Source organism: Atheta coriaria, unplaced genomic scaffold, assembly GCF_025399875.1.
Source record: "Atheta coriaria isolate IRGN ID8LTWV9N9 unplaced genomic scaffold, Caltech_Dcor_3.1 hic_scaffold_3_pilon, whole genome shotgun sequence".
Taxonomy (NCBI): Eukaryota; Metazoa; Arthropoda; class Insecta; order Coleoptera; family Staphylinidae; genus Dalotia; species Dalotia coriaria.
In genome coordinates this window covers 597205-612701 of record NW_027045445.1, presented here as the reverse complement: position 1 = coordinate 612701, position 15497 = coordinate 597205, and the positions used below count along the sequence as shown (strand labels likewise).

Genomic DNA, 15497 nt, shown 5'->3' with positions numbered 1-15497 from the left:
AACAAACATATTCGCTTATATGGTTTAGCCTACGGGAGAAAAAGAGCACACAAATAACGTCTCCTCTTTGTGCGATTCGTAGCTTCCCCTTAAGCATAGACGTGCGTGGGTTTGTACGTGTTGGTTGAAGTTGCCCGGTTGATGTGTTTGTTTGAATAAGACTTAGTAAGTGTAGGATACTTTTTTTAATACTTTTTGAAGTGAAAACTTTTTTGGAAGATACTAGACGAGTTTTCTCCGTCTCTTCTTTGTGCGATGCTTCGTAGCTTCCCCACTCAACATGCAGCGGCCAAAACGATCAAATCTTATCCGACAAAACCGTAATGCAACTAGGATTCGAAGGATTGCGAATGAAAGGACTGAAGAAGAACAAGAAATTGCACGTGAAAAGCGAGGCAGAACAAAGTTTGCCGGGTCAGCTAGTAATAATATAAATATAAATATAAGGTAAATATATATAATTATATTTGCTGAGATTAATCGAATTTGAAAAAAAATTAACCCCCTTTAAAAGTACCACCCTGGTAACTGACACTGCAAAATAAAGCCGACCCTGTCCACTTCATTCACGGCGCGAACGTTCTGTATATGGCAACGGAAAAAAAGAGACAGTTTTGCATTATTTCAGACCTAGATGATTGTAGATGATTGTAGACTGTCCTTATTTAATACGATTAAATGAAGAACACAGCAGTTTGTGTATTAAAAATACAAAAACTAAAAATTTAGTGAATTTGTTAAAAAAAATCGTAAATCAAATGGTTACATTACAAACAACGTATTATACAAGTTGATATTTTATCAAATTCTAACAAAATATCGTTCCTAAGTAAAAATTTGATAAAAATGTCAATTGTCATATTTTATTCAAGTCAGAATTTGAAGCTCGAAATTTAACGTACAAACTGCAATGAAAGTGCCTTGCTCAACCTCTCTTTTATGGTAGAATTCGAAATTAACAATGTAAAATTGGAGTTTTTACATGTAACAACCAAATAATGGATGATAAGCTGCGCAAACACGGTAAAGCCAGTGAACTGAATACGAAGAACGGCGCAGTAAACAATTCAGCTGCCTCCCAGGTCTCTTGCATTTCCCACTTCTTATAATAATATTAATAATTACAATTAAATTTAACAGACATCTATAACAAATCGTCTAGAACGCCTGGAAACTGAAATCAATTTAATGCTACAGCTTAGTTCTAAGCAGCCACGGAAATCAGAAAACACCAAAAATTCGAAACTCAAAGACAAACAAATAGGAATGGTTAAACAAATAGCAATGATTAACGAGGGTGTTCAGTCGTCACTGATGAACAAAAACAAAATGTCTGATAAAGGAACAACAAGTAAACATGGTAGACCATCTGTGAAATTTTATAACTGTGAAGCCCCAAACAATGTTCCAATAGAAGACGAATTATGTCTTCCTCTTCCTAGGATTCCTTCACAACAAAAACAAACTACCGAACCACCAAAAGAGAATGTAAAGAAGGATAAAAAGGCGCTGAAAAAGTAAAATTTCATAATTAGACAAATATTTTATATCATTACCGTTTTTTCTTGCAGAAAAGGAATTTGTCGTTGCAAAAAGAAACACTCTAATAGTGCCTTAAATAAATCATTTCTATCTGTGTCATCTCCACACACGAAACCAAACCCGAAAGCCCGTAGCAGAAGCGCTGATACTGTAGCAACAGCAAACGCAGATCCAAAGATAGAAAAAGAATTAGGTGACCTTTCTCCAGCGGATGCAAACGCCTCAAATCTCACAAAAATGAAGATCATCAGCAGAAGTTGCCCTGCGTCTGCGCATGACTTCAACGATCTGTGCAATCTTGTTGTAGATCTCAAGAAAAGTCATAATCTCGCAAAGGGAATAAGTGAACAATGGAAAGATAAATTTATCAATATGCAAAATAGTTGTGATACCTTAAAAGGACTTCAGGAACAAACCGATGCACAGAAAAAGTTTTTGAGTGTTTGCTTTCAAACTGAAATGCAACACAGAAAGATGTTGGAGAGTATTTTATATGACTCAGTAAAAGAATGCAAGAATTGTAAAACAGGGAAAGAACAATTGAGTGAAGTGAAAGAAAGTTTGGAATTACAAAAAAGTCAAAATGAGGAACTGATAAACGTGTGTGACAGTCTAAGAAATGAGTTGGCGTTATCTGAAGAGAGATTAAAAGGATTGCAAAAGAGTACTGAGGATGGATTTAAGGCAAATAAGGCACTGATCGAGAAATTCGAAAGCAACGAAGAGTTGAGCAAGAGTCAAGCGTCACAAAGAACTGAAGAATTCAAGAAACAAATCCAAGATCACCTAAGCGTAAACAATTTACTTTTGCCCATTCGCAACATTTCTATTTTTTAATTATTTTTGCATCATTTTAAAGGAAATTGAAGAATTGCGTATAACTTGTGCAAAAAACGCTGAATGGGCGTGTGAAGAATCTACATTAAAAGCAAAACTTATGCAAGAAAACAAATATCTTCTTCGTAAAGTTTCTTGTAGTCGTCAAAAAGAACAGAAACAACTTGATCAGATAAACATTCTCCGACAAGCATTACTTAAAGTAGGAAAAAACGATCCCAAAGTCAAGAAGTTGGTTCACGCTCTACAAAAATACGACTACGACAATCAAATGCTTTTGGAGAACAAGTAATTTACCATAATCTAGTTTAACTTCTATTAGCTAATATCTGATGATATTTTATAGTGTCACTGCAGCTCACATGCAATTAGCAGAGATATCACCTCTAAATAACTTGGACACTGTAAATGCCGCCGAAGCAAAAAATCTCATCAGTGAACTTACATCCGTTATCAAAATACAAAGCAGTCGAATTCAAGAGTTAATTGATATGACCTCAGACATGGCTGTGGTTGAGAGTTCTGCGGATCAATCGGATCAAGCACCTTCTCAGGAGCAGGTATTGTGTATAAAAATATTTGATCAAAGCTATCGAAGTCAAAATTACGATTAATAATACGTAATGTAATATTGTTTTATTAAATTTAATATTTTCGAAATTGCTTTTTTATTCTTATTGATTTTTCATTGAGTTATTTTAGAAGAACCAATTGGAGATGGCGCGCAAAGAGATTGAGGAAGTAAAAGGGCGTTACGCAGCTTTAGTGACGAGTGTGCGCGAAATGCGGAAAAAGAATAAAAGTCAAATTGCTGAAGATACTCAAGCTAAAACGGCATTGCAAAACGAAATCGCTAATTTATCGTGAGTAAATTTTTATTAACAAATTAATATAAAATAAGATATTTTACGTGAGCCGTCTTGAAAACTGTCTAGTGTCAAAAACACACTGTCAAATCTTTTCTGACATTTAATTTGTGTGTTTTTGCAAAAAAAAAATTATTAAAATTGCTTTGTCATTAGTCATTTAGGTTTAAGCACGATAGTGATGTCAACGTTTGCACTTGACACGAATCTACGTACGCACACCGTGAATGTGTTTACTGTTATTTAATTACTCATTTGTTCAATAGAAATAAAAACAACGCTTTTTACCTAATTTATTATCCACTTACTTATCTTTATTCATTTATTACAGCAAATTACTGGATGAAAGTAAAACTAACATCGCTAATCAAGCAGAAACAATTGATAAACTGGAAAAAGAAATGTCTGCGAAAACAGATCAAATTTTTCATTTGCAAAAAGAAATAAAAGTGTCCAAACAAGAGAAAAATGAAATTAATAATAAACTCATGGTAACACACAACTCATAATTCTCACAAGATATCTTTATATAAATAAGTATAAACTTATTCATAGGAAATAGAAAGGGAGAACAAAGTATTACGATTATCAAATAACCGACTACGCATGGACGCCATTCGGCAGGAATCAATCGTTAATAACCTCGAAAAAAAGTTTGAGCTGCATCGTCATGAGCAAGTCCTAAAAAGTCTAGCAATCGACAAAGAAAAAGAACACGCACTACGCGCTGCCCAGTTCGCCACTGATAAATTAATGGAAACAATGGAGGACTTTCGGTTGCAGAGTCAAAGTCAGACCAAGGTCAGGCACGTCCTAACCAAACTTCTTCACGATAAAGATGAACAATTGCGCGCTACTATTGATAAAGTAACAAAAAAATGCTCAAATATTTTCGACAAGTTTATAATCACGTTTACGGCTTGTTTAAGGTGAGCTCCATGACCCTCGACCCGCAGAAAGTCGTTGACGCATTGAAGAAGATCCAGCCGACGTGTCATATCAATCTGATGTCGGAGTCAAGCGAATTTGGCTGTGAGACGGCCATTGACGTTCATTATACCGTAACATACATTTACATAGTTAATTAATTAATTAATTAATTGATTGTTACTGTTACAATAGGGTAATGATGAAGTGGTGGAGGCTTTAACGAATGCCAAACTACCATCGGAACGTTTGATTGACCTGCAATCGGAGTTTGCGAATTTTCTCGAAAACAATAACGATAAATACACTGATGATTATTTTAATGGTTATACGGATAAAACTTATGATAGAACTGAAGATGAGTCCGAATATGACACACCACAATTGTATACTTTACACGAAGAAGCAGAAGAAGACGAAGAAGATGAAAAACCACCACAAAATAATGATAAAAGATAACTTTAATTATTTAAACGAGGTTCAAATGAGTTTGTTTTCAACGTTTTTCTTGAATAATAATTTAATTTACCGTAACTTTCGGGTGATTCATAATTTAAATTTAATTTATTCGTGTGTGCAAACTTTTACACACACACAAATTGATTTATGAGCTTATTGAAAGCGCCTTTTCTCCGTTAATTTTTTTATAATTTATTTATATTTAGATATTTAATTATTTAGGTTTATGTTTGTCTCTAATCTTTGAATGGCCATTATTTTACAGTTTGCGTGATCCCTGTGGGAAGGCATTCAAAGTATTGATTCATCAGATAAATATTGATGTAATTTTCGTGTAAACTCATGCACAATCCGATACTATATATTAGATTACACGTATACAGTTATTTATAACATATTTTGAATAAAAGACATTTAAATAAATCCCGAAAAGAAATAAAAAATTGAATTGAATAAGAAACTTGATATTTTACTTATTTTTTAATCGATTAATCTGTCAATAAACTACAAGAGGTCAATAGTAAAATCAAAATATATTAATAAATAATTTTTGTTCATACCTATCATTATTATTGAACGTGTAAAATTAGTAAATCGTGAAAACGTATCAGGAAATCAAAATTTCAAACTGAATCACGCATCATTAATAATCCGAAATTTGAACCTATTGAATTGTTAATAATGTTATCGAGTATTACAAAACGTTACGACTTACCTACGTTATATGTGTTATTATTGCCTATCATCGAGTGAATACTTGTGAGTAATGAGCATGCGTGTGCGTGTTTTGCCTCTCGCGCATGCTTTATTGTTGTTATTAATTCGATTTGTAACTTTACTTCGCATTCGTCCTTTGCGCATCAATTTTTATTCAATTGAACCAAGTTATTATTAGATTATTACAGGTTTGGTCATTATCTACAGGGTGTTTTAAGTTGGGTTATGATAGATTCCAGTTAAGTGTTCTTAAATGTACTTGAATCAACTTATGGCTACTTAAGTTTATTTTAGTGGCATAGTAGCATTGACAATATACTTAAACTTTATTTTTAAATAGTAATTAATTCTTGCGATAATATCCGGTTGCGTATTATGATGATACCCACCTGAAGTACAAATTCTATAGTACCTAATAATTTGATTATGAGAATTCAAAACGTTGTCAATTATTTTATTAGTAGCGCCATAATTTTTAATTATCTTGTACTTAAAAAATTGTCTCTGGTTTTATTTACTTTTCAGACGTTATAAACTATAAGCGTAGTAATATTGACATAATATTAATCATATGGGAAATTAAACTAGTATATTTATTAAGTATCAAGTGGTTAAATGTGGACTTTACTCACGAGATTCATTGAGAGCGAGCGTTTAGAGAGTGTTTAATCAATCGTGTGTTTAACAACGCTTAGCCACGTGATGCTTACGTTATATTTTCTACTTTCACTCTATTTCCAATTTTAAGTGCAAATTGCCCAGGTGTAAGGTCCGCCCCGTAGATAATACCCGTAAGAAAAGTAGGTACTTTACTCACGACCATGGCCGTCGGTGTTTAAAGTATCACTTTTATGTCTAAATGCCGTTGAAAAACTAGCGCTTTATAAGTGGAAGTAGAAAAAAAGTATAAACTCACATTTTTAGAATATCAACAAAAATCAATGATTTACAAGTAATAAATCTAAAATGATTTATACATAAACAATTAATAATGCGTTTATTCCATACTTGGTACTTTAATTTTAGAAAAACAAATGTATGCATACCGATCATAAATGAGTACTTATAACTTTACGATTAATGTGTTTGGTTGATGTTTGCATGTGCGATTGAAATTTCGAGGTCGAATCAAGAATCCAGAAAGAATGCGAGTGATTAAGTCTGCTGCGACGATGAGTAAAAGATAAAAAGTTCGAGAAAACACCGGATTTAACCATAAATTAATCACTAATTACTAATAATTTTTGTTGTGTATCTATACAAATAAAATAAACAGATTGTACTAGATTCTGAATAGTAAAGTAAAACAATGAGGAAATAAAGAATGTCACACGTAACCATTTCCTACAATTATATAAATTACATCTTGTCATTTAGTTTAGCTTTTACTTAATTCAATAATTCAATAGTCCTTTCATTGTTTCTCGTTTCATCCTTGATTTTGTGCATGTTGTATGTTGAAACATGTGTAATTTACTGAACATGTACTTGTTTTTTTGTACTTGCCAATACTTTAACTGCGGTTGTAAGTCAACATGACTTAAGTTGGGTAATGGTGGCGGTGGCGCGGCGCATCGCCTACCGTCGTCTTCTCATATTTATAATCCGCGGCGCGAATTTGACGATCACTTGGGTTTTGATTTTTTCGCCGACACAGTGTGCAAAACAATAAGTTATAATAATGTCGAGGGATAAAATAATATTCGGAGTACTATGTGTGGTGTGTTTGTTTGATTTAATGTCTACATCGACGATAACAAGAATACAAATGCATCCATCGGGTTTACTACCGGCAAATGCGGATGGTAAAACACAGACGCGTGCGCAGAGAGCGCTGTACCCCTACGGAGGGTTGCGGAAGCCGTTGGTGATTAAACCCTATGCAGCGATACCAAATATACAAAGCGAATTGTACGAAGTTTATATGGAACCATTTAATTATGTAAGTCAAAGTATTAAAAATATAAATAAATGGAAAATGTATAAGTTTTTTTCATTTAAATTTGATGTTTAGGACTTAAGATCAGTGCAGGCTTTAGTTTTATTACAAGGAGAAGGCGAGAGTCCTGTTAAAGGAGAATTGCACTTTGTGCAGCGTCACCCACCAGCAGGTCCTGTGATAATCCGCGGAAATATAACAGGATTGCCAACTGGTAAACACGGAATGCACATTCATCAAGCAGGTGATATGCGCAACGGATGCGAAAAGTTAGGCGAACATTACAACCCTTATTTGGTAAGTTTTGCATAATTTTATTACATCAAAAGTACTTTAGAATATATTATAGTAAACATATACGTAATCTTAATTCAAATTAAAATTTGCACGTTTGATATTGTTAAGTTATTATTCCAGCTATTAAATTATTTATAGATTTTACGTCGTGTTTATATTCAATACATTTTGCAGTAATAAGAATTTATTGATTCATAATTATTAATTGAAAGAATTAAATAGGTAAAGATTACCTCATTACTCTTAATTGTTATAATCATCGATGATCGCATTATTTCGGTAGCTGCAACAAATAACCATAATTGTGTCTTTTCATAAATTAATTTTGAATCAAGTTTTAAGTGAAAAATTAATTGCAAAAAAAAATACAAAAATACATAATAATAGTTGATTACGATAGTATTATTAGTACTTTACCGATAAATTTAATTAATATAAATCAATAGAAAACAGAATAATATTGATTTTAAAAGAAAAAGTTTTAAAATTTATTTTTATTAAAACCTTAATTATTTTGATTGTTTTTTGTATATATTAAATACTAATTAAAGTTTTAAGATGCGTTCATGAAACTCAAGGATTTTGCAATGCTCTTCCTTCATCAGTTTATGTGCGTCGCCGCAGATTAATTAACTCATTTACACACTTGTATGACTGACAATGAAATTTATTTACCAACTTTGATTACTTCATATATTGAATTAATTAGTTATAATAGTTATTAAATTCAATTGCTCATATTAGACGAACTTGACTTTCAAATCGTCTCAATCATGTCATATCATATGATCACCACAAATTTACGACCATAACTTACGCTACAAATAAATTCCAACCGTAAATACAACGATTAACGTCTTGCGAATGATAAAATGCAAAACGCATTAACATTATTTTAAGATAACTAGAAGTTTTTATGTCTCATATTCATGGCTATGTCGGGAGGAAATAATTATAATTAATCTTTAATGCAACCATAAAATCAAAATAAATTAAACTTCATAAGAAATTACTTTAAACGTGATAAACGTATTAGATTATGATTCAAATGAATACAAAACAAAATTATAATTTTTACGCCTTACTTATAGCGTAAAACACGTCGAAATTTAAATTTTCAAGGGTATGACACATTTTAATTGTTAATTCTCAAAAAAAAATTGAATTGAATTACCGAAAGAATGTGTTTCGATCAGTTATACGTCTCTTTTTCAACTCTTTTAAGTTAAATTTACATTTATTGCAATTTATTGCCTTTTGTTCTGACAAAAAAAACTAATTTACATTGAATCAGCAATAAGTTTAATTATTTTTAATAAAAAACACAAAATAATTACATTTTTATGTAGGTAAACATGTCATAAGTCACAACAACGTATTAATCCTTAAATTTGCATACAATTAAAAATGCAAACATATGATTTCCGGAATGTTGATGCAATTTTTAGATTTGAAGGAGTATCTGACATCGTTTGTCATTTGTTATATGATTACTCAACTTAATGACTTGCTGGAAACTGATTAAGAGTAAATAAGTAACAATTTCTTCAAAATTGCAGTGAATTATGTTTTTTTAATTTGAAATATATGCCGTGCGTCCATGTAGTTGGTTGCAACTTTATTGCAAATGACTTTCATTCCGCTTGAATAATTTTAGCGTTGTCATTGTCCGCAAAACATTAAAATTAATCTAATATTTACACAAGCCAATAGCGTTTCAAGGTTTGCAAATAATAAAAAAATCTACTAAACAATTTAAACTTTCAGTTACATCATGGCGGTCCGCGTGATCCTGAAAGACACGTTGGTGATTTAGGAAATGTGGAAGCCAACGACGACGGCATTGCCGATGTTAGCTTAGTCGATCATTTAATGAATCTTAACGGACCACGAGGTGTAGTTGGTAGAGCGTTGGTTATCACCGAGAAAGAAGACGACTATGGGCGGGGAGGAACAGCGGACAGTGTAAACACTGGCTCCGCAGGTAAACCGATTGCATGTGGTATTATCGCGTATGTTCGATAAGACATTCGATGGCGATAAGCAAAAAAATGCAACACATATCAAGCGAATATAAAGAAAGACTTAAAAAATGAATAAAAATGTAAAAATTTGTATGTATCTTTAAATATTATGTGTAATTATAATTAGTTTCTGCTAGGAATATGTATGACTAAGTGTAAAAACGAAAATTTATATCAAAATAAAATATTATAAATAAATAAGTACTCACATTACTCATTGCCCAAGTTGTTTCTGGAATCTCTTCTGTGGAGGAAAACCATACAACTCACACAGATTTTGATTTTGGCAGTTTCAACACGTATAAATAAACTAAAATATTAATACCATGGAATGCTGATATTCCCTAATAAATGTAAATCCACTCACAAGAGCCGTGAGCAAACTGTAGTCAACAACGAATAAAAGTACTAACTTAGGTACACATAGCACCATCTATCGCACAAATGTTTAACTATTAAGACCGTTACATACTCAAAGGTTATATTGATGTTTTCAATTTGTTTCTGCAAATTAATTCTACTATTGAATTAAAACTCAATAACATTCACATTTATATCACATCATGTCTACTGAAGATTTGGACAACTGCTCAATAGATTATCTAGAAACAGAACTAGCATCACTTCGACCTCAACCAGAACGTGATGAAAACCAAATTGAAGCAAATAAACAGGAATTGCATAATATTCAATTTTCCATTATACGGATATCCGCACTTCAGTTGGAATATAATGAACAAATTGAGTTTATGGCAAATGAAGAAGATCCAGATTGCAAAAAACTAACAGCAGCAATACAAGCAACAAAAGATCACAAAAGAATCTTGCAGGGTAACTATAATGACAAATTTAATAGTCTTCAACAAGCACTTGCTAGTACAAATGAAGATATTGTTAACTGTGAAGAGCAGTTAAAGTTATTGAAACAAGTTGCATTGAATGAAACTCAAAATATAGATAGTGAGAACACTAAAGAAAATATTGATGAAGAAATTGTTAGAGTATTAGAAGAAATTGAAGAATTACAACTGCAAATTGATAAGAAAACTAAAGAAAACCAAGGTTTACAACTCAAAATTAAGGTAATGTTAACAGCTCAACTTAAAAGGTGTAATTCATTAATAAGAGTTTCCTAATTTTTCTATTTCTTATTCTTCTTTTTTCTAATTCTTAGGAAGAACAAGAAGAAATAACATGTCTTGAAGACACTATTCAATACACAAATGAAGAACTCCAAAATATCAAAGAATCTATTGGTGAACTCCAAGCAGAAATATCGCTTGTGCAAGCCGAAAAACAAAGCAAAACATCCAAACCACTTGATGATGAAAGTAGAGGCAATTCACTCTTTGCAGAAGTGCATGACAGGAAGAATCACCTGGATTACAAGTTAAAATTCATGAAATCACATTATATTGAAATGCAAAGTGGTAATGCTGATCTTACTAATCAAATAAAAGCTCTCGCTGCTGAAAATATGCGACTATCAGAGACATATATGCTTGGATTGAAAGAAGAAAAAGAACTAGAGAACAATTTCCTTCAGTATCAAGAGCAGATTGGAATATTAAAAACAAAATACATGGAAACGCGGGCGTTATTAAAAGAACAAAGTAAATGTCAAAACAAAGATTCATGCAATGACGAGATGCGCGTTTTAAAACAATTCCTCACGTCTACAGAGTAAGCAAAAACTGATAATTTTTGATAAATAAGTATAAACTCTTATAATCTTTGCAGAAATGATTTTTTAAACAGACTCGACAATTTATTATCAACTTGGGAGTGTCAAGTTGAACTAGCGAAGAAACTGGACGAAGTGAACAGTGCAGTACGTAATATTCAATTTGAATTAGATCAACTTACATCGAGAAAAACTCAATTAGAAGCTGAACGAAACGCGTTGTGTTTTACAAAGAATATTAATCACAAATGTGAGTGCAAAAAGACTTCAAAGAAATCTACAAAACTTGCTGTGTTTAAATTTAAATAACAAAATAGTACAACAATTACTTCTTTTAAATAAAACAATCTATTTTTTGTTTATAGCGTCTCATCATTTTGTACTAATTGAATAATCTTCTCTTTTACCTCTTTGAACATCTTCTTTTTTTCCTTTTTCGTTGTCCTCGCGGTCGACGCCTCCATTTTATACATCTGAACCATATTCAACAAATGATTATACCTCACCATTCCTAAGGACCGGAAATAATTGTGATTTCCATCCTTGATGAATTTCTCAGTCGCATCCAATGTATTAATCGCATTTAATTTTTGTTTAACTTCTTCAACTTTAGCATTCAACTCAACAGGCTCCCCAATCTCATCATCAAGATTAATAACTTGAGATTGTATCTCTTCCTTGATCTTCCTATCAAAGAATACAGTTCTCACCTCATCATTAATAATTTGCAGTTCATCGTCAACCTCATCATTGATTCTCATGCTTTCATCATCACTATCAACAAGATTAAAATATTCATTGACAATTTGGATGTCTTCATCATCTTCACCATCAACAATCTTATATTCTTTACAGAATTCAACATCATCTTCATCATCAAAGATATCAATGCTGAAGAGATCTCTGTTTTTCCCTTTGAGCTCAATAACATATTCTTTGAAAGCCCAATCAATATCCAGCCATGGAAGTAACTCCTGAGGCAAGTTATAGTTATCAGGAAGCCAATCAGTCTTAATATTTGGAATTTTATGTCTAAGAGCATAAATTGTATCATAAAGATGTGAAATGCATTTTAATAAGTATCTGCAAATGATGAATATTCTTGCTTGAACTGCAATTATTACTATTCCCAGGCCTATGAAATGTCCTAGTTTGATTATATCCATAAAATGGATGTAAACTTGCTTGGCACACTCTAATACTCTCACAATTAGTTTGGCAATACCTTGAGATCTTACAAGAAAGTAATCAAACATGTTTCTACTTGGAAAGTAGGTGTCATATTCATATTGTCTTGGTAATAAGTCAATAAACCAAGATATTAAACACTTGTAATCAACTTCATGGTAGATTCGCATGCATCGGTTCAATTTCTGCAGGTGTTTGAATCCGATCGTGGTGCGAAATTTCAGTTTGTTGACTTTTATTATAGTGTGCAACATTTTGCATTCTATGTCAAGGAACATTTGACTTGAGAAAACGTTGAGTGCATCATGCATAAGTCCATTTAGTTCATGTAAATCTAAATTTAATAATAGTTTATTATTGTTTTAAGTTGGTATTAAAAGCAAAGTTGTGAACTCACTTATTTCTTGGTTCTTTAATTTGCAAGAACTTGATGCTGGGGGCTCTAAATATTTAGTATTCCACAGATCCATTGTTAGTTTATATTTATAAACAGATGTTTAGTTTTGTTTCAGAAATTCACAGTTGTTTCTTTGTAAACAGAAACAAAATACAAATTTGTTGATCACTGCTTATGTTAATCTAACCCTATATTTTCACGTGTGATTTCACGATCTGACATTACATTGGCAGGGTCAAATTTCATAAAAAATTGTTTACAAAATAGTTATGAGCTCTTTCTTGTAATACTAGGCTATACTAGATGTGTAATTTATTAATTAAAATTAAGTTTAGATTGTAATGTCTTAAGATTTATTGTCGAATAATTAATAAATTTTGTCATGTTTGTAATATTTTTAAAATTAAGTCTCTTAACAAGATCTCTTAAAAATAAATAGAAACAAAAATATTGTGTCATCGTTTTGTTTTACTATTATTTACTAGGGTTGTTTTGAAATTTACAATTTTATATAATTTTTGAGTATTTAAAAAATACTTTGCTGTTGGTAGCACTGTTCGAAATCTTCCTCTGTCACTCTATTCCGTTTTTGTCTCGAACGCCTCAGATTTACATTTTTCTGAAAGATGGCGGGCTTAAAAACAGACGTGAAAATTGAGGAGAACGCGGAAGAAACGCGCGAAGACGATATTGTCGACGAGGCGGCGAATCCAGGGGCTGAAGGCGAGGCTGCCAAAAAGAAGAAGAAAAAGAAAAAGAAGAATAAAGCCGGTACGTTACGTAAATATCGCACAATCTCTCAGCCGGAATTTCACACGTGCCGTTATTTTAAAATAGCCTCAAAACTACTTCTATATTTGATCTAGAGTCAATATGTTAACTATTTTATTATCTATTGTACAGCTGCTGACGCCACTAAGGATGCCACCGAAGGAGTTGAGAATATCGCACCGGACGCGAAAAAAAACAACGCTGATGCAGGCAAAGGTGACAAAGTTACTGAGACAGATAAGGATGGTGAGGTGACTGAAGGCAGTGCTGATAAGAAGAAGAAAAGGAAGAAGAAGAAGGGTGGCAAACCAACACAGACTGACCCACCCAGTGTGCCCATAGTTGATTTGTTTCCTGATGGAGTATTTCCCATTGGTCAAATTATGGAATATGGCAAGGGGAAAGATGATAGAGTTGCTGCAAATAGAATGACTTCTGAGGAGAAGAAAACCATGGATAGAATGCACAATGATATCTATAATGAAGTTAGATTAGCTGCTGAAGCTCACAGACAGGTAAATATATCAATAACGTCAATTATAAATCATTTTATCCTCAAAAAACGTTTCAATTCCTCAGACTAGGCAACACATTCAACGCTGGGTGAAACCAGGCATGACAATGATTCAAATCTGTGAGGAGTTGGAAAACACCGCGCGTAAGCTAATCGCAGAAAACGGTCTGAACGCCGGTTTGGCTTTCCCTACAGGGTGCTCGCGAAATCATTGCGCAGCGCATTACACGCCAAACGCAGGTGATCCAACCGTCTTGGAGTACGACGACGTAACAAAGATCGACTTTGGTACACACATCAATGGCCGCATCATTGACTGTGCGTTCACACTCACCTTCAATCCGAAGTATGATAAATTGGTAGAAGCAGTACGCGATGCGACCAATACAGGTATCCGCGAGGCGGGCATTGACGTACAATTGTGCGAGATTGGCGCCGCCATTCAAGAAGTCATGGAGAGTTATGAGGTTGAGCTTGATGGAAAGACTTATCAAGTGAAATCAATTAGAAATCTGAACGGGCATTCAATAGCTCCATATAGTAAGAAAATTCAATTTTACTAAAAATATTATCGATATTAAAATAACTTCGCGTTTAGGAATTCACGCTGGCAAAACTGTACCGATTGTAAAAGGTGGTGAGGCAACTGTCATGGAAGAGAACGAGTTTTACGCGATTGAAACCTTCGGTTCCACTGGAAGAGGTGTAGTCCATGACGATATGGACTGCTCGCATTACATGAAGAATTATGACATGCCCTATGTTCCATTACGGTAAGTACATTCTGAGTTAACTAAAAAATAACTACAAACCACTGAATTTTTCTTTAAATGTTTAGTTTGCAATCATCTAAATCGTTATTGAATGTGATCAATAAGAATTTCTCGACACTTGCTTTCTGCAAGCGGTGGTTGGACCGTGCTGGAGCCACAAAGTACCAGATGGCTTTGAAGGACCTGTGCGACAAAGGTGTTGTCGATGCTTACCCTCCGCTCTGCGACGTTAAAGGTTGCTACACTGCTCAGTTCGAGCATACCATTATGCTGCGGCCCACATGCAAGGAGGTTGTCTCGAGAGGTGATGACTATTAATATAATCATGTGTCTAGAGGGGGTACAAGAGTGTAAAATGGATGGACGTCGGTGTGTTTCTATGTGTCACATTTGCATACATCGATGCATTGTTGTTTTGCTCTTCTGTGCATAGATTTCCTTTCTTTTCTTACAATGAAGCTGCAATTTTTGTTGATTTCACGGAATATGTGTAGATATTACATATTACATAAAAATAAAATTGTTTACATTCGATTTGTTTCTATGAATACTCCACGTATCC

General features: G+C 33.1%; 5 protein-coding genes across 6 annotated transcripts; 4 read left to right on the top strand and 1 right to left on the bottom strand.

The window, feature by feature from the left end:
• Positions 1 to 831: 831 nt before the first annotated feature.
• LOC135789584 (myosin-11-like) lies at positions 832 to 4706 on the top strand. 2 transcript variants are annotated; one of them, XM_065299495.1, is made up of 10 exons: positions 832 to 1082; positions 1141 to 1517; positions 1572 to 2334; positions 2402 to 2667; positions 2726 to 2939; positions 3085 to 3242; positions 3577 to 3736; positions 3801 to 4112; positions 4175 to 4306; positions 4368 to 4706. In XM_065299495.1, the coding sequence occupies exons 1-10, from the start codon at positions 999 to 1001 to the stop codon at positions 4629 to 4631; spliced, it is 2730 nt and encodes a 909-aa protein (XP_065155567.1). In that variant the 5' UTR covers positions 832 to 998; the 3' UTR covers positions 4632 to 4706. The 2 variants fall into 2 exon arrangements, with proteins under 2 accessions (XP_065155567.1, XP_065155566.1); XM_065299494.1 differs by having other exon boundaries at positions 834 to 1082; positions 3082 to 3242.
• Positions 4707 to 6912: 2206 nt separating this feature from the next.
• Positions 6913 to 9821, top strand: LOC135803889 (superoxide dismutase [Cu-Zn]-like). Its single transcript, XM_065317617.1, has 3 exons — positions 6913 to 7290; positions 7363 to 7584; positions 9352 to 9821. Exons 1-3 carry the CDS (start codon positions 7030 to 7032, stop codon positions 9607 to 9609), a joined length of 741 nt encoding a protein of 246 aa, XP_065173689.1. The 5' UTR covers positions 6913 to 7029; the 3' UTR covers positions 9610 to 9821.
• Positions 9822 to 10171: 350 nt separating this feature from the next.
• On the top strand, positions 10172 to 11656 carry LOC135803887 (spindle apparatus coiled-coil protein 1 spindly). Its single transcript, XM_065317615.1, has 3 exons — positions 10172 to 10690; positions 10783 to 11291; positions 11349 to 11656. The coding sequence occupies exons 1-3, from the start codon at positions 10172 to 10174 to the stop codon at positions 11599 to 11601; spliced, it is 1281 nt and encodes a 426-aa protein (XP_065173687.1). The 3' UTR covers positions 11602 to 11656.
• On the bottom strand, positions 11622 to 13257 carry LOC135803888 (uncharacterized). Its single transcript, XM_065317616.1, has 2 exons — positions 12878 to 13257; positions 11622 to 12814 (listed from the first exon to the last, which is right to left on the bottom strand). Exons 1-2 carry the CDS (start codon positions 12948 to 12950, stop codon positions 11652 to 11654), a joined length of 1236 nt encoding a protein of 411 aa, XP_065173688.1. The 5' UTR covers positions 12951 to 13257; the 3' UTR covers positions 11622 to 11651.
• A 117-nt stretch (positions 13258 to 13374) lies between these two features.
• On the top strand, positions 13375 to 15469 carry und (methionyl aminopeptidase und). Its single transcript, XM_065317614.1, has 5 exons — positions 13375 to 13648; positions 13781 to 14163; positions 14228 to 14702; positions 14761 to 14935; positions 15001 to 15469. Exons 1-5 carry the CDS (start codon positions 13504 to 13506, stop codon positions 15251 to 15253), a joined length of 1431 nt encoding a protein of 476 aa, XP_065173686.1. The 5' UTR covers positions 13375 to 13503; the 3' UTR covers positions 15254 to 15469.
• The last annotated feature ends 28 nt before the right edge of the window (positions 15470 to 15497 follow it).